Source organism: Polistes dominula, unplaced genomic scaffold (genome assembly GCF_049000335.1).
Source record: "Polistes dominula isolate Pdom_NZ unplaced genomic scaffold, Pdom_raw_medaka contig_27, whole genome shotgun sequence".
Lineage (NCBI taxonomy): Eukaryota > Metazoa > Arthropoda > Insecta > Hymenoptera > Vespidae > Polistes > Polistes dominula.
The window spans coordinates 2976787-2996336 of NW_028300906.1; the positions used below are offsets into that span (position 1 = coordinate 2976787).

The 19550-nt window shown below is 28.8% G+C and overlaps 2 protein-coding genes across 9 annotated transcripts in view; one reads left to right on the forward strand and one right to left on the reverse strand.

Moving 5' to 3' along the window:
• Positions 1 to 1149: 1149 nt before the first annotated feature.
• Positions 1150 to 14706, reverse strand: LOC107070877 (uncharacterized). The gene is given in 3 exon segments (XM_089179637.1): positions 1150 to 6523; positions 6525 to 12008; positions 14100 to 14706. Coding segments are annotated over 2 exon segments (2448 nt in total). The 5' UTR covers positions 8928 to 12008; positions 14100 to 14706; the 3' UTR covers positions 1150 to 6478.
• A 1227-nt stretch (positions 14707 to 15933) lies between these two features.
• Ntan1 (N-terminal amidohydrolase 1) overlaps positions 15934 to 19550 on the forward strand; it is a 47715-nt gene continuing 44098 nt past the window's right edge. Inside the window, exons 1-2 of one of the 8 annotated variants that reach the window (XM_089179641.1) lie at positions 15934 to 16507; positions 16704 to 16806. The gene's annotated coding sequence lies outside the window, so the exon portion shown is untranslated. Of the gene's footprint in view, positions 16807 to 19550 lie in introns of all 8 variants that reach the window. The other 7 variants (XM_089179643.1, XM_089179644.1, XM_089179640.1 and 4 more) reach the window with 7 other exon arrangements.

Genomic DNA, 19550 nt, shown 5'->3' on the forward strand with positions numbered 1-19550 from the left:
AATCTTTTGTATATATATATTAAGTGAAAAATTATAAGCACATATATTATATATATGCGTGTGAAGAATTATAAGAAATAAAAAAAAAAAAGACAAAAAAAAATATAAAATAAGAAATAATTAATCAAATGGAAAAAAGAAAAAAACAAGTAGACTGGTGTTTTAAAGATGAAACATTTTTATTCAAATAATTTCCTTCCACTCTTCTCTTATTACATATTTTACGTTATATTGTGTGTATATATATATATATATATATATATATATATATATATATATATATATAAACGACTTAAAGTTTATGGCACCAATAAAGAAGGGGACAAAATTAATATATATATATATTTTAATATATATGGCAAACAATTTATAATAATAATTATAATTATTATTATTCTTAATAATAATTCTCTGAGAGAAAAAACATAAAAAAAAAGAACACATTTTCATATATCAGATTTTCATCAACTTCGTCTTTGACAATTAAATATAGCTTAATGTGCAAAATTTAATAATAATATTAACAATCTAATAATAATAGTTAATAATATAATAATAATAATAATAGTTAGTAATAATAATAATAATAATAATAATAATAATAATAATAATAGTTAATAATATTAATAATAATAGTATATTTAGAAATATAAAAGGTAACGCGCGTTGGTGGTCATATTTAATTAGTTTTATTTTTTTGGCACTGTAAATTATTTAAACATTAACATTAATAATAATAATAATAATAATAATAATTACATAGATATCTAATATACAGAAATATAAGAGAGTAGTAGCGTGTTGCAATTGAAATGATATATATTTTCTTTTCTTTGATACTTTAAATTATTTGGCACTGTAAATTATATAAACACATTAACAATATAATTCTAATAAATAATTAAAATAAAATAATAATCATTTTATATTACTATTATTATTATTGTTATTATTATTATTATTATTATATAGATATCTACATCGTGTATAGGAAATAAGAGCAACGTGTTTCATTCGAAAGTAATTTATGTTCTTTTTCTCTTTCTCTTTCTCTTTCATAATATTTATAAATAATATAATAAAACAACAAAAAAAAAAAAAGAAAAAATATTATATCACCGCAAAGTGTTTCCGATCGATGCGTTGAACTTTTCTTCTTTTCTTTTTTTTTTCTTTTTTAACACAGACTCATCGATCACGCTGTAAACTTTGACCTCGTTATACATCCGATGCTCTTTTGACCCCACATTCGTATTCGCACCGACTAGTAAAAAACGAAAAGAAGAATAAGAATATAAAAAAAAATAAAAAAATAAGAAAGAAAGAAAGAACAAAAAAAGAAAAAGAAGATGAAGGAATAAAAGAGCATAGATTTCGATCTGTGTCGTATAAATTTGAAAAACGATAAGCCATCGATGGGACTTGTCCCAACAACGAACTCGAGAATAAAATGGTGGACACGGTATCGCGTTTTATGTTAATAAGTTCAAACGTGTTGCACACACATATTGTATATTTAACACAGCAGAGAGACACGTGTCGTGTTATAAAGCACACCACACCATACCACACAATACAACATGGAAATTTATTTTTATTTTTTTCTTTTTTTCTTTTTTTTGTTGTTGTTGTTTACTGGCTACAAATAAATGACCACGAAGAACACGTGCTCGCGTCTTTTCCCCCCTATTGCAACGTCGCATTTTATTTTTCCCTTTAATTTTTTTTTTGTTCTTTCTTTTTTTTTCTCCTTTTTTTTCTATAAAAAAAAAAAAAACAATCTTTCAATTAAAAATTTTAAACGATACGATGGATAATATTAATTTTCTTTCTTTTTTTTTCCTCGACACTTGTGAACAACAGTGATCCCATTCGTACGATAATTTGAAGGTGAATTTGAAAATCTAATCAGAAAAATTCAACAAATTCCAAATTTTTCCTCTGCGTACGATCATTTTCCGGTGTGTACGATAATTTTACGCCCCTGTGTCGATCAGACGAACTAAAGTCTCTGGGATATCACTGCTTGTGAAAAGGGAAATTTTATTTAAAAAAAGAAAGAACAAATGTATAAAACTAAGGTTGTAAATTTAAAATCTAACAATTACGTGGAACCGATTATTATTAACGCACTATCCGGGCGGGTCGGGTATTTCTATCCGTTCTACAGACTGACACTGGTCGGCGGGTCACGTATTAATACGTTTTATACAGAATGTAAGCTAAGTTTCAGTAAAACACTTAATAATGCTTGATTTTTTTGTTTTGTTTTTTCATTTTCACTAATTGTTGAACAGTAATGATGTTTTTGGTTGTTTTTGCTTGTTTTTTGTCAAACCTGATCAATGTTTAGTCCTAAATTGATTATATTTTTAAGAAAAATTAATAATTTGATGAAATGTGTTATTTTGACATTGCAAATTTCGTGCTTACGAAGTAGCATAATTTTCAGTTGATTGATTTTGATAACATTGAGATTTTCAGTTTTCTACATTTTCGAAATATTATTTTAGGTGATTCAAAAAGTCGTTTCGTTTTTTGCTAACGCAGTAATGACATTAGTTGATAGAAATTGACAAATAGTAACACATGAGATCGATCGAGTGGTTAAATTTATCAAATGTAACCATTTATGACCACTTGAAAGGTTTAGGTTTAATCTCGAAGCAAAAATTATCTTCATTTTTACAAAAAAAAAAAAAAAAAAAAAACGAAACTTTCGATCTTACCACGAACCACCTAATATTTGACACCTATTTTTCAGATTTCATTGAAATCCTATTATTAGATGTGAAGATTTAACATGTTTACTAAAAAGTGCAAAAAGTGCTTTCAACTCATTTCGTTCATTTTTGTCAGCTACATGTGTGAGTCAAGCTCCTCACAACCTTCCCGACGATAGTTTGTTAATAAAAAATACATTATCATCGAGATATATATTTTGCTTTGGTTGTGTTGTTAGTTCGATTGCATAAAAATCAAAATGACAAATTAAAAAAACAAACAGATTTCAATTGCAATACATGTTATTTTGTTTTTATTTTTATTTTTTATTTTTATTTTTTTTAATGATTTCTCACTCTCGTTCGTCATTAAAACGTTAATATATAATAATATTCTAAAATGGCACTAAATGCTAATCCAATTACGCGCGTGTATTTTGTTTACGTGTTTATTTGTGTATATACGTAAATTTTTTTTTCTTTTTTTTTTTCAAAGATTATTATATTATTTAAATAATATTAATATTACGATCTTTTTATTTTTCTTCTTCTTCTTCTTCTTCATTATTGTCTGTTCACATTTAATATACTTAACCACCTAGCTAAAAACGAACACGAGTTTCGATACAAAAGGTATCAAACCTAACGTACATACATATATATATATATATATGTAAATATATATGTGTGTGTATGTATATATATATATTATATTATACGTGTGTGTATCGCGTGTATTATAAATATATTTATTTATTTATTTATTTATTTATTTATTTATTTATTTATTATAAGCTTTTGGTATAATAATACCGTGTTCAAAATGGTAGAAATAATAAAAGATGAAGAAACAACAAATAACTTCATAACCAATCACGATTTTGTTAATAAAACGATGAACACATAACGAAATCTCTCGTAATATATTTATAATAATATATATATATACTATTTATTATTACAATTATTATTATTATTATTATTATTATTATATATATATGTATGTATATGTTATATATTCTTAAACACGAGATACACATAACATACGAAATGGGTCAGAAGTTGTTAAGAGACTATTTTAAAAATTAATTACTATTATTTGATACAATTTTAGAATAATTATTTTAATCGATTATAAAAAAAAAAAAAAAAAAAAAGAAATGCAAGCAGCTTAATTAACTCGTACATTGTGCACATTTTATAATAATTTTGACAAATAGTAAAAATAAGTAATTAATTTTTATAATAAGTTCATAACAACACTTTTTTTTTCTTTTTGGACCATTTTTTGTATTTGTTCGCGCAAGTGTAATCATATTGATATAATTCTATTAGCCTCTTGTTTTTGTTTGTTAGTTAGTTTGTTTGTTTATTTCATGCTGTTGAGATGATGATGTAGTTGTTACTATTATCTTTTATTTATATATATATATATATATATAATATTTTATTTAATTTATTTAAAAATCGATTCGCGCGATTTCTTTTGAAATACTACAGTGCAAAAAGTGTGCTTTTCAAAATCGTGTCGATTCTTTTTCATTTTCTTTTATTTTATTTTTCATCCTTTTACTTTATTTTATTTTATTTTACTTTATTTTATTTTATTTTATATTATTTTATATTATTTTATTTTATATAAATAGCAAGGAGTGCTTGAGATCCAACGTGACAAACGTTTACAAAATTCTTTGTGTTTTTTTTTATTTTTTTATTTTTTTTTATTTTCATTTTTATTATTAAAAACAAAAAAAAAACAAAAAGAGAGAGGGAGAGAGAAGAGAATAAAAAAGTCTCTCATCCGCACTTTACGAAAAAAATTATTTGAAAAAATGAATCCCAAATTTGTGCTTTCCAATTTTTTATTCAACTCTTTCATTCTTTTTCCCCCTTACGAACACATTTCGTGTTCATTGCGTTCGTTCATTCGTTCGTTTAATTATTTTATTTCATTTATTTTTGTATTTATTGTTTAAAATATAATTCACATTTCGCGTTTCGATTGGCAAGAAAAAAAAATAAAATTAAAAAGGAACACAAAAAATATATATATTAAATCGAAACGAAACGTATTTTTCTAAAGCGTAAACGCGTATTATTATTATTATTATTTTATTTATTTATTTATTTATACGTAAACGATCTAATAATATGTGCGCGCATGTGTGTGTGTGTGTCTGTGTCACACACATTTGCATCATTAAGTGCAAATAATTTTCTACTTATTTAATTATCTACTATGAACAAAGTAGATTGTGCAAAAATTGATACAATCGATCATATTTTTTTTTTTTTTTGGTGCAATATGGCAAGTGTGTGTATAATAATTCATAAAATGGCACCATTAATAAGAAGGATAATAGGACTTTTGTTTTTTTTGTTTCTAGTTCTTTTTGGTTTTTTTTTTCATTTCATTTCTAACAATGTCACACACATCCAAAAAGGATAGATGTGATTTGTGTTTGTTTTCTTTGTTTTATTTTTTACGTATCATTATACTCGATTTTTTTTTCTTAAATTCTCCTCTTAGTCCTCTTCATTCCCTCTTCCTTCCCTTATTTTAACAATCCTTTATTAAACAATGAAATATTGTTAAAAACAATCGTTTCATTGAAGGTTTATTTTTTTTTTTGGATCAATATATATATATATATGTACCAAATCGGTAGATTTAAACATTTCTAGACGTGTTTGCAATTTTAAAAACAATTATTATAAATGTACAATTTTTGTTACTCCAGTCAATGATCATTTTTGTTTTGTTATATTAATTACAAAAATTAGAACTTAAATTAAACTTGCACATAATCATTTAATTTCAAGTCAATAAATAGTTTGAATTAATTTTATATAAATGAAATGATTTCATCTAGAAACTTTTGGCCCACCAGGTATATATATATATATATGAATATATATTTTACATTCATCTTGAATTTAATTGAATTTAATTCAGTAATATTTATTTTTGTATTATTTTTCTTTTCGTCTTAGCTTTGGTTTAGTTTAGTTTGGTTTGGTTTGGTTTAGTTTGGTTTAGTTTTGAAATTTAACGAAACTATCACCATATTGTGCTAATCACAAGAACGAGATTGATTGATTACGATCTATTATATTCTTATTCGAAATACATGAAATTCAGTCGGTATATACTTTTACTAATTAATTGATGATCATTCTCTCTCGTTCACAATTCTACGTATAAAAATATGAATTACTGTTGCTAATGCCGTTATTAACGTTGTTCTTGTTTATTAATGAAGAGTATGATTTGACGACGAGAGGGGGTGGTTTCAATTAAAATATAAAATGATAAAGTTTTCATTCAACGATCAGCAGTCATTTGTAAACGCTAAAAATAAGATTTGTGAGTGTGTGTGTGTGTGTACTATATTTGTACGAAGAAAGAAAAAAACTAATAACATTCTATTAGAAAATCGAATGAATAAAATACAAATTGATATATTAATTAATTAAATAAATAAACAAAACAAGGATAGGATTTTTTGTACGGTGGGTGGATTTGTATTTTTGTTCAAACGATTTGAGAAAAAAAAAAAGAAGAAAAAAAGAAAGAAACGCGTATATTAAAATCATTTTGTCGTATAAAATAATTCATTTGATTGTTTCGTCCGTAGGTGGTTGGACTATTTGGAAAGATGCTTTTTATATGGTATGAAGAAAAAAAAAAGAGAATAATAATAATTCATTCTCAAAGTATCATCATCACTCGTGTCGATCATTTTGTTTTTTTTTTACGTAGCCGTGAGAGTTTCCAAGATGTCTTCGGGACTTTTTTTTCATTCTTCGAAAATTTTCCCAATGTTCCTTCGGTACTGTCCACTCGAGAAAAGTTTCGAGATTTTTGGTAAGAATTTCTAATTCTGTTAGACCTTTACCAGTTGCCGGATCCTTTCCAGCAGATATCAGAGAATCTTGTAGGACTTTATCGATGAGACGTTTACCAAAACCCAACTCATCTAATCTCTCTTGTTTGCTGATCCTTTTCAATAGTACGGCCAATAACAGACGCATCCTTTCAACTGTCATGGTTTTGTATTTGGTAGTATTGGTAACTTTATCGTTGGAATCGTTCGACGAAACTGCACCAAATGAATTGGAGGAAGAACCTTCTGTATCAGGACCACCCCCGTCGAGTTCTGGATGACACGATTTCTCATGACTCTCTAAGTCACTTTTAATTCGGAAAAAACTTTTGCAACGTTTGCAACCGTAAGGTTCACTTCTACCGTGTATACATTTCATATGTTTTTTCCAATGCGGTAATTGGGTAAAACCAGCGTTACATTCGACGCATTTGAAGGGTCTTTCACCGGTGTGTCTTCTCGTGTGCAATTTCAATGCCGTCGAATGTGCGAAGGCTTGCCAACATACCAAACATCGAAACGGCCTTTGTCCCGAATGTGTACGTTGGTGTACAGTTAATTGTGATTTTTGGGCAAATCTTTGACCGCAAGTGGCACAACCGTGTGGTCTGTCGCGCGCATGAGTTCTCATATGTTGCGGTAAATGTCCTTTGAAAGTTTTATTACAGATAACGCATAGGAAGGATTTAACGTCACGGTGAAGACACTCCAAGTGTTTCTTCAAAGCGTCACGCCTAACGAAACCCCTGCCACATATTTCACATTTATGATCCTTTTGACCGTTGTGTCGTTTAACATGCAACGCGAGATTTGCCGCACAAGTGAAAGTACCCGAGCAAAGGCCACAATGATAAGGTTTTACCTGGCTATGGGTACGACGATGTTGAACCAATTGGCCACCCCTAGCAAAGCTCTTGTCGCATTCCGGACATTTGTAAGGTTTAAAACCGGTATGGGTTCTAACATGTAGCTTTAAACGTTCCTTCAATGGAAACTCCTTACCACACTCGTCACATTTGAAAACTGGCCCGGCACCGTGTACTACCTTGAAATGATTTCTCAAGCCACCGCTACCCTTAAAACGTGCATCGCAAACTACACAACAATATTTCTTTTCTAATGAATCATTTTGATTATTATATTCGTTGACAACGTCCTCTTCCAATCTTTTAATGTCATCGTCACTGAAATTCGAACTATTTTGAATGTCGCCGGTTACTATTGTCGATACTTGAGATGATGATGATGGTGGTGATGATGGTGACAATGACGATTGCGATGATCTAGACGAATTCTTTTCTTTCATTAATTTTCTTCTATCTTGACTAACAACATTGTTGTTTTCCCTTTCAACCAACAAATTGGCTTGGATAATCGCGTCTATCTTTAATCTTAATTCTTTTTCTTGATTATCCTCCTCGTTCATCGATATTATTCTTTCTTCGTCTGCCGATATTGACGAATTCAATTCGTCCGTACTAATATCTAAATTCTTTGCACGATCCCTAAATTTATTTATTAGGACTACTTCGGTACTTTCGTAATCATCCGCATACATTTCATCCGTAGTTTCGTGATTAACTTCGCTAGAAGTTTGCGATAAAGAACAAGAATTAGATCTTTCTCGACGAAACACATAAACTTCGTCATTAAGACTACTGTCTTTGGTTTTATCCAAATCCAAATAATTTGGAATTTCTTCGTCATCGTACAAAACGGATAATTCATTATCCTCCTCATCCTCAGTTATTTTGCCATTAGTACGATCACTAATGGTGATTTTGTTAACGATCATTTTATTACAATTAGACGTTGTTAACTTTTTGGTATTTTTTCTCACTAAGTTTCTTTTCTTAGACATTAACGATCTTTTACCATTATTATTAACGTTGCGATAATTATTTGTATTATTTTTTATTTTTTTATCCGTACAATTGGCATCGTGATTGTTTATTAATTTTCTTTTAATACTACTACTACTACTACTACTACCACCACCACCGCATATACGTTTTATTTTCATTTCAACTTTATCATCCACGTCATTTTGTTGTTCGTTTGAATCAAATATCCTTCTCAATCCATAATCTTGTTCCTCGTCGTTGCAACTACCACCGGAAAAACTTCTTAATGCTTTTAACGCGTCAGTTGCATCGATATCCTTGAAAACATTGTTCTCTCTGATACGTGATTGTTTAACTGGCAAAAGTTCGGTCAATTGAACCTCTTCTTGAGGTTGCTCGCTACTACCAGATACTTGCTGCTGCTGCTGCTGCTGCTGCTGCTGTCCTATGATCAATTGCTGCATATTGATCATGTTCAGGACTCAAGTTAATCACAATAACGATCGATCAGGATTGCACAAACAAAAGCCAGCAAGACCAACAACAAGATGAAGGAAATAAAATAAAGGAAATTTCAAATATATATAGATTAGAATTAAAATAAAATAAACAACTACTAATCTTCGAGCACCTCAGCCTCGAGAGACTTCGACGCCCGGGTTCGTCTATCAGAACATATCGACGAAGTTAAAAAAAAACTTCTTCTTATTTCTTCTCTCACTCTCTCTTTCACGTTAACATGTACGCAGCAGTACGCGCACTCACACACAGCATATATATGTATACAATGTGTGTATATATATATATATGTATATGTCCTCTTGTATTCGATTAGATTAGATTAGTAAGTTCTTCTTCAACTCTTGGTAAATTGTTAAACGAGGTGTAGATAACATAATCACGATCATCACCATCACCACCACCACCACCACCACCACCACACCAACCACAACCATTAATAATATCACATTTATCCAAATTCAGCTGTCTTTTGATTAATACTAACGTCATGACGAAGAATTATTTCCTTGAGAGCACTTTGATTGTACTGTGCGAAGAAAGAGAGAGAGGGGAGAAAGGGAGAGAGAGAGAGAGAGAGAGAGGAAGAGAGCATTTAAACGTCAACGTGTTTGAGAGGGATGCTTGGAAAGAGAAGGTAGGGTAGGAGGGGCAGAGAATAAGAGAGAAAGAGAAACCCAATCTTATCACAGATTTTCCTTATCGCATTTTGCGATTATAAATTTTAAAACTTCTCTCGTAAATTTCTTCTTCTTCTTCTTCTTCTTTGTTTTTCCTTTTCTTTAATCATTTATCTCTCTCTTCCCCTATTCGTTTCTCAAAGATTTTCACTTTTCTTCTTCTTCTTCTTTTTCGTTTTTCTTTCTTAACCCAAGAAATATGATCTCTCTTACTTTTCTTTCTTTTAAATCTTTCTTTTCTTTAAATTTATTAAGGAAAAATATTAATAGAGGATGGTTCTCGTGCAGGCGTTGGAATCACCAAGCAGCACCAGCAACAACATTAAAAGCCACCCGTAATAAAAAAAATTGATAGATAATAATAACAACGTAAAGTCACATTTCAATTCAAAACATTATTTAAAATACTTCAATTTGTTTGTTAATAATACAATGATTAATTAATCATTCTAATAATATTTTTTTTTTTTTTTCCAAAATTTTGTCGAACGTCTACATTTACATTTAGAAAAAGAAAGAGAGAAAGAGAAGGAGGTAAAAGGGAAGGGAAGGACAAGGACAAGAAAAGAAAGAAAGAAAGAAAGAAAAAAAAGAGAAAGAGAGAGAGAGAATATGAGAGAAGTATAAGAATGAGAATGAGAGTGATCAGTAATAATAGTTGATACCTTGATAAAATTCTCTTTCTCTCTCTTAACTATCCTAACCCGTGACGCACGCCACACACCACGATGGAATGAAATTCACTCTTTGGAAGAGCGATTGCGCGCCTTTTTACACGCAAGCGCAATCCTCGGTCGATATCAACCCGGTTTCATCCCCTCCAACCACCAAATAACACTACTTCTCCCTCTTTTCTTCTTCGTCGTCGTTCCTTGTCCTATCCTCTCTTCTCCTCTTCGTGCTTTTGCTTTTGCTCTTGCTTTTGCTCTTGCTCACTTGCTCACACTTTCCTTCGATATCTTGCTTGTTAAAGCTTTCACTCTATTCTACTACTTATACTACTCTTCTGTTCCTGCTTTATTCTACTGCTTTTGCTCTGCTTTACTGGCTGTCTGTCTGTCTGTCTGTCTGTCTGTCCGTCTGTCTATCTGTCTATCTGTCCTGTGTGCTTGCTCGCTTATTTCTACCCGGCTTTTTCACTCTTACTACCCTTCCAGACAAAACTCTAATTCCCCTTCTCCCCTAGCCCTACCCCTTCCCTTTCTCCTCCTTTTTTTCTCTTTCTCCCTTTTACTCCTACTCCTATTACTACTACTACTACTACTTCTTCTTCTTCTTATTCTTCTTCTTCTTCAATCGTACACTCTTCCTCCCTTCTCTTTCTCTCTCTCTCTCTCTCTTTACTTCTGTACCATTTCAACCCTCTTCTCTTCTTAATTTTCAACCTCTCGTCACTACCTATCACCTTTCACTTCCCTTTTTCCCCCTCAACTTCGTAGACTTAGCTCCAAATTGTCTTTTCTATTAGGAATAATTTTCTCCTTTTTTTAATGTATTATTTGTGTTAAAGGTATATATTTATATATATGTCATCGGACAGCTCAATAATAAATATATGTATATATTAATAATACTTGTTTATCTTTCTCTCTCTCTCTCTCTCTCTCTCTCTCTCTCTTTATAATATATATATATTTGGAATTTTATATGAATTTGTTGTATTTGATTTGATTAATCATAAAAAATCGAAGCTTTTTGCAAAGAGTATTTTATACTCTTTGTTTTAATTTATATTAATTTGTGTGATCTGTTTGATTTTACGATAAGTAAAATCAGCTTTTTTTTTGTTTTTTTTGTTTATAAACAACCTGATATTTTTGAACACGAGATCGATATGAGTTTCTTTTTTGATAACAATCGTTTTGAATAAGTTTCAACTTGTTGATTCTTTGAGTTCTCTTCAGTTATATAATCCCCAAATTGGAATCCTTTAATTTCCTTTCATTCAGACTGAATTTTCTTTGGTCTATGGTCCTTTGGATTAATCTTCTGATTTTTCTTTTTTGTGTGATACAGTTGTTTATCAATTCTTCACCCTGCGTGTGACTAGATTTTTCGAAATTTTAAACATACTATTTCTTTTATTATTATCAGATTGAGAAAATCTTATAAGTTGTTGATCGTTTAATTAATAAAGTTCTATTATTGTTATTCTCCTTTTTCTTCTGACAAATTCTTCTTAAGAATAAATGCGAATAATAAGTTTAGATAATTGTAATAAATTTGTTAGTTAATAATCGCGGTAGCACATTATTATCATCATCATCATCATCATCATCATCAATCCCATTTCTTACTTTTTTTGAGGGAAAAATCCTAGTTAGGAAAAAGTACCCACACCACCACCACCACCATCTGAAATAAAGGAATATTACGAAAGGACTTCCTTTTGTTTTAATTCTTTCATTGAGGAAAAATAACAAAACAAACAAAAAACTAGGTCTTTGGTTAGCACAGTTATTGACTTTTTTCTTTTGCCAACATTGTTTTTTATTTTTTAGGATAGTTAGAAAAGCTTTGAATAAAGATTTTAATAATAAAGAGAAAGAGAGAGAGAGTGAGAGAAAGAGAGAGTAAGAATAAGAAATAGTATAAGGAATCGTTCAAACTCGTAAATTCGATTTTAAAAGGTCAACTTTAGCGTTGCTTAGATATTGTACAACACAACAACGATACTCTGAGAAAAAAAGTCTATTCCTATTATTTTTTTTATTATTACTTTTTTTTTCTAGACTGGAGAAACACGTTAAAGACAGCAATTGTGATTAATCCGTAAATCACATGCATGCTCATTACAAATATATTTAAGTTATCGTATGAAATTGTGTAATGATATATATATATGTGTGTAATATATATTACAAGTTGATTGAATAATTAACAATTTAATTAATTTAGAAGAAAAAAAACAACATTATTGCATGTTTTTGTAAATAGTTTATCGCATACAAGTATAACGTAATATTTATCAAAATATAATATACTATCAATACATATAACAATTAGATAAATGATATCTATTTATTATCTTATAAATATATATGTTAGAATTAACTTGTAACATTAATATATAATATAGATATATATTTATAAATATTATATGTATATAATATATAGAAGTTACGCGTGACTCAATCAGAAAGTATACGAATATATAAAACGATCAATTTCCGTCGTTGATTTTACTCAAACGCCATGATGAGTTTCAAATTTTCATTCAAATTGTTCTTTGTCTTTTCTTTATTTATACAAATCAAATCAAAAAAAAAAAAAAAAAAGGAAAAGAAGTAACAGTATAAATCATGCAAATAAAAATAATTTCATGCGTATAGGAATTCGATCAAAATTCGAGATACATAATAAACTTGATTAAATGTTAAAATCATGTTAATCTCAATACCCCCATATGAGAGAGTGACCTTTAACGTTGAAAACATTTCGTTCGATAAAGTGTTTTAAATAATCGTTCGATCGTCAGAAATCGATTATCCTTTTATCTAATAATAAACATAATTAATTTTAAAACAAACAAATAAATGCATATACATACAAACATATATATATATATATATATATATGTATGTACGGATCTAATAATAATTGTAATTAATTTAAAAAAGCAATCAAAAGTTAGAACAAATTGTCGACCAATCAGATTGCTCGACATACGTAATGTCGTCGGTAAATGTACCATATCAGAAGGATGATCGCGTGGGTGACGTCAGGAAAGAAATTTTGATTCGTCGCCCAACGTCGCGTAATGGAAGCGTCGATTTTATACTCTCTCTTGCTCTCTCGCACTCATTCGTAGCATTATATAGATTAACTGGACAGTCATATGTTTGTTTGTTCGTTCATTCGTGAAATAAAGAAAGAAAGAAAGAAATAAATAAATAAAGAAAGAAAGAAAGAGACAGAATGAGAAAAAGAAGATCCACCACGCACGTGTGCATGCTCGTTCGTTACTATCTCATCAAACTAAATATATATACACATATCATGTATACAGTGGTAAAGTGTACTCTATGGATGCATATATATATATATGTACACACACATATACACGCGCGCGTATAAATCATGCTCCCATTTTCTTTTTGATCACACACAACGCGCACGACGATACTAGTTCGTAGCGCATTGAACTTCCCAGAGAAGGAAGGAACGGCATGTAGCGTAAAACTATTCGTTTTCGAGATTTCATCGTTTCGAATTACCACCATTTTCCCGCCGTTCCTCTCTCTCTTTCTCTATCTTTATCTTTATCTCTGTCTATCTCACTATTTCTATGTTATTTTCTCTCTTTCTCTCTCTCTCTCTCTCTCTCTCTCTCTCTCTCTCTCTTATATCAATCAAAATCTCTTAATTAGTTTCTTACGCTAAAAGCATGATTAAAATAAAAATGTTCGGTTATAAGAAGATCGCGAAGAAAAGCTTCTTACTTACCAAATACGACATTACGTCGACGTTTACGGCCGTTTAAACGACGAGGAGGAAGCTTCCTTTCTAAGCGACTAGCTCGACCCTACCCTCCGTCGCCATCTTCGATGCGCTTTAAGCTTCGCCGATGAGTCGTATCAGAGCAAGAGAGAGAGAGTGAGAGAGAGAGAGAGAGAAAGAAAGAGAGAGTATGAATGAGCGAAACAGAAAGAGCGAAAAAGAGAAAGAGAGAGTGAGCTTGTGAAATTGGAGGGGATGAAAAGTAGACGAGATAAAATACGTTTATGTTTCATATTCTTCCCGATAGATGGCGAACCAAGCGCGGTCTTTACAAAATTTAACGAACACCCTCTCTCGTTGTGTCGTCGTCGTCGTAGTTGTCGTCGTCTTCATCACCCCCGCCACCATGACAAATACTACCACCGATATTTGACGCTGCTGCTGCTGCTGCTGTTGCTTTTATCGATCGAATCCGCGCATGGTGGACCGTTTCCATCGCCATTACTCACCAACGTATCAAACCAAACGGAATCGTTCTTATTCGCAAATTCAAAAATTCCTTTGCGCGGAATTTTTACGCGCCACTGACTAAAGCCTTTTTGATTGGCTTACCTTGTTCCTCTCTCTTTATCTTATTTGTTTTATTGTTACTTTTATTTTAATTGCTTTAGATGAAAGAACGTTTTTTTCTTTTTTTTTTTATATAAAGAAGTTTAATTATCCAGATAGCACAAATAATATTACTTTACAATTCAATTACAACATTTTATTTGAATAATCTTTGTACTTTATTTATTTATTTCAATTTCAATTACAGTCGATTTCTCGATGAAATAGCATTAATTGTTTCCTTGTTTGTTATAAATACAATGTAATCAAGATATCTATGCGAAAAACGTATAGATATTTTAAAATTATCTTTACTTTTACTTTTTATTAATTACTTTCCAAATAACCCAATATGTTGTATATATTGTATATATATATATATATATATATATATCATTGTTTATATTTAATATAAATATTATATATAGATATATTTTTTTATTACAATATAATTGTGTTTAAATTAAAAAAAAAAAACTTAGCACACAAATTCTTGGTAACATGCAAATTATCGAATCACTTGGTACGTATGTTCAGTGACTTCAATGCTTAGAAAATAAGCGATTCGACGTGGTTACGTCTTCTTTCTCAATCTTTCTTTTTTTTTGTTTGTTAATTATCTAAACGATTCGAATTAATACACGTATGTTAGGAAGTACTTTGAAACGGTAGAATTATGTTTGATATGAGTTACTATGTTTCGAAAATAAATTATTAATTGTAAATAAGATTACTCGTATTTATCGAGAAATCATGCGATTATTGTTATCGAGATTACATACGTTATCGATATATATTAATTTTGTTGTTCTTGATTTATTTTCAATTCAACTTTAGAGAGATTTGTTTGTAAAAATATTCAAATAAAACAGATTTTTCCATTGCCATTCGTTAATTATATTCTCGTTAAAAAATACATCTCGTTAACATAAAATATTTCTTTCTTTAAATAAAATAAATTACATATCTCGTTTGAAATAAAAAATACAAAACTAAAAATTATTATATTGTCGATCGTGCAATTAGTCTAATAAAAAAAAAATACATTTAATTAATTTTATTTAAAATAGATAAAAATCTAACTTATCGACAAGTAATGTTTATCGAGTAAAAAGTTCGTAATAGCATCGGTAGATAGCACTTTGAATGGTGGCGCTGCGCGCGGCGCTTTGTTAGTTCGTGTCTCAGCCGAGGAGGTGACGGAAACGTCCGAAGGTAGTTATTCGGTATCGTAGTGTAGACGAATTGACACGGTGATGCGGTTGGCAGTGCGGATGGCGTAGCAGACGAGTGTAGGCACGTTGAATGTTCTGTTAAAAAATAGCTTGTTTTTCTTTTTCTTACTTCATGCAGCTGTCAACTTTGTTATTTCTGCACAAGTATATACATGAATACATCATATAGATACATTATTATTATTGTGAAAGCTCACGGTGGTTCGTCGTGAAAATAGTGACGCGTTTATATATATGCACTACGATCACGCATTCGTAATCTCTAGTTGAATTTATTTTCTCTTTTTCTCTTATTAGTCGTTTCTATCTTCTTATTTTATCTATTTTTTTGTTCTATCTCGCGTATCATATCTTTTATTCTTACTTTTCTTATTTTTTTTTTTTTGGTTATCTTTCAAACCCGTGTGTCCTTATATCGTGTGCAGTTGCACCAACGAATAAGAAGAATAACAAGAAGAGAAAGAAAATAAAAAGAAGAAGAAGAAGAAATCAGATGACAAGGAAGACACGACACTGACGTTTTGTTTTCGATCGTGTTGCGTCGCGTGTGTGCCACCAGTTGCGTGTTGCGTAACCACGATTTTACGAGTTTCTATCTCTCTCACTCTCATTCTCATTCTTTATTTCCTTACTCTTTCTCTCTTAAAAACTTTACTCTCTTTCTCTTTCTATTTTTCTTTTCTTTTTCCTTCTTTCTTACTTACTTTCTTTCTATCTTCCTATCTTTCTTACTCCAACTATTCTGTGATTCGCAACCCGTCCTCAGGTTCAACAGGCAAGAATCTTTGGAACTTGAACATTTTCTACGAGTTACTTGTCTTTTTGGATCATACCGAAATTGTTTTAGAAAATATTCAGCATCGTATACGGTGAGTTTTTATTATTGTTGTTTTATTTGCATTTATTTTTTTTTTTTTTTGATTTATTTTTATTAATTATATTATTGTCTTATTTGAAAATTTTGAATGAATTATTTACAATGCATATGTTTATTATTAGATTATAATTAACTATGAAATGTTTGATTATTCGTATTATTTTCACATTAAAATTAGACATTTCATATTTAATGATCATAATATTTTCATTTATTATAATTAGTTCTTTTCAATTATATTTTATAATTTAGTTATTTATATTAGAATAGCATTAGGAATTATTTAACATGCATTATTTATGATGATTTTAAATAATGCATTAAACTATTCTCATAAGTATGAGTATTTGATTAGATTATATACAGTTGGATTTACTTTGGTTTATTATAGTAGCAAGAATATTATGAAATAATGATTGACATTATATAACGAATATAAAGTAATGATTAATAATTAATCAAGTAAGGATTTAAGAATAGAATGTATGTTAAAGATTGTTCTTGTTGAGTCACTTTGGCAAACATTCTTATAACCATTTGACTATGAACAAGTGGAAATGTTTCATAAGTTTTAACTGTTATTAATCACTTTTTATACTATTTTTATGTTTATATACAGTAATAGAATAAAGTCTTTGCATAGAAGTAGTGTGGTATGAAATTATTGTTATTACTATGCGAATATTTGTATAGTTAACTATATTAATTTTTTTTTATTTTTTATTTTATATTAACTGTATATATATAATTAGTTTGCAAGGTGTTCTGTAATTATTGGTATATGTAAGTGTAAAGGTGATTCTGTATGAAAAAACTAAGTCAGTGGTATCAAAAACAGATTACAAAGTAACTGTACAAATATTTCATTTCAACACATAATATTCTTTGTTTTTTTTTTTTTACATGTATACAGTAAGAGAATAAAGTCTTTGCATAGAAGTAGTGTGGTATGAAATTATTGTTATTACTATGCAAATACTTTTATACTTAATTGTATATAACTTTTTTTTATGTTTTATTTTATTTGTTAATTTTATATTAACTGTATATATAATTAGTTTGCAAGGTGTTCTGTAATTAGTGGTATGAGTAAGTGTAAAGGTAATTCTGTATGAAAAAACTAAGTCAGTGGTATCAAAAACAGATTACAAAGTAACCGTACAAACATTTCATTTCAACACATAATATTCTTTGTTTTTTTACATATATACAGTAACAGAATAAAGTATTTGCATAGAAGTAGTGTGGTATGAAATTATTGTTATTACTATGCAAATACTTTTATACTTAATTGTATATAACTTTTTTTTATGTTTTATTTTATTTGTTAATTTTATATTAACTGTATATATAATGAGTTTACAAGGTGTTCTGTAATTAGTGGTATGAGTAAGTGTAAAGGTAATTCTGTATGAAAAAACTAAGTCAGTGGTATCAAAAACAGATTACAAAGTAACCGTACAAACATTTCATTTCAACACATAATATTCTTTGTTTTTTTACATATATACAGTAACAGAATAAAGTATTTGCATAGAAGTAGTGTGGTATGAAATTATTGTTATTACTATGCAAATACTTTTATACTTAATTGTATATAACTTTTTTTTATGTTTTATTTTATTTGTTAATTTTATATTAACTGTATATATAATTAGTTTGCAAGGTGTTCTGTAATTAGTGGTATGAGTAAGTGTAAAGGTAATTCTGTATGAAAAACTAAGTCAGTGGTATCAAAAACAGATTACAAAGTAACCGTACAACCATTTCATTTCAATTCAATGGATTTTTACTGTTTACTTTAGAATATTTTAAAAAACATTCTTCTGTTTTGTAATATGTGTAAAAAATATTGTTAATATATAATAATAATAATTGTATATATGATTAGTTTACAAGGTGTCCTGTAATTATTGGTATAAGTAAGTGTAAAGGTAATTCTGTATGAAAAACTAAGTCAGTGGTATCAAAAACAGATTACAAAGTAACCGTACAACCATTCATTTCAATTCAATGCATTTTTACAGTTTACTTTAGAATATTTTAAAAAAACATTCTTCTGTTTTGTAATATGTGTAAAAAATATTGTTAATATATAATAACTTTTGTATCAGTCTTACATTTATGTTCATCAAACAAGTTTTTTTTATAGTTTGCAGTGTCACAAGCAATGTTTCAATTTATTTATCTCTAAAATAGAATGATATATTTACAGAATTGTATTATACATTATTAATTAACAATTGGTTTTTTTTTTTTGGTAAAAAATATCTCACTTGTTCGTTTGTCACCAATCATGAATTTTACAGTACAACTTGTATATTTTTGTTATTTTCTTTTTAAATGCTAATTTGATACTAGATGATTAAAGTAATTAATAAATAATAATAATAATAATACATTTTGTAAAGATTATTATATTGATCTTATCTAACACATTGACTCTTTTTCTTTAAGTCTTGTAAAAAAAAAAAAAAAGCTATTAAATCTTTCCAGTATAATGCTTAGAAACGTGTTTAGAATATATTATCATTAAAGGTCGTTTGCATTCTGGTATTTTTAATTAGATGTTGTTAATAAGAAGAAAAAAACAGAAAAAGAATACAAAAGAAATGTGGAAAGAATAATTGAATTATATTAGCAATAGAATAATGTAAGATTTTTGTTAATTGAAGATTTGAAATTTTGAAATAAAACAAGAAAATATATATATGAATAGATTAGAATAATAAATAA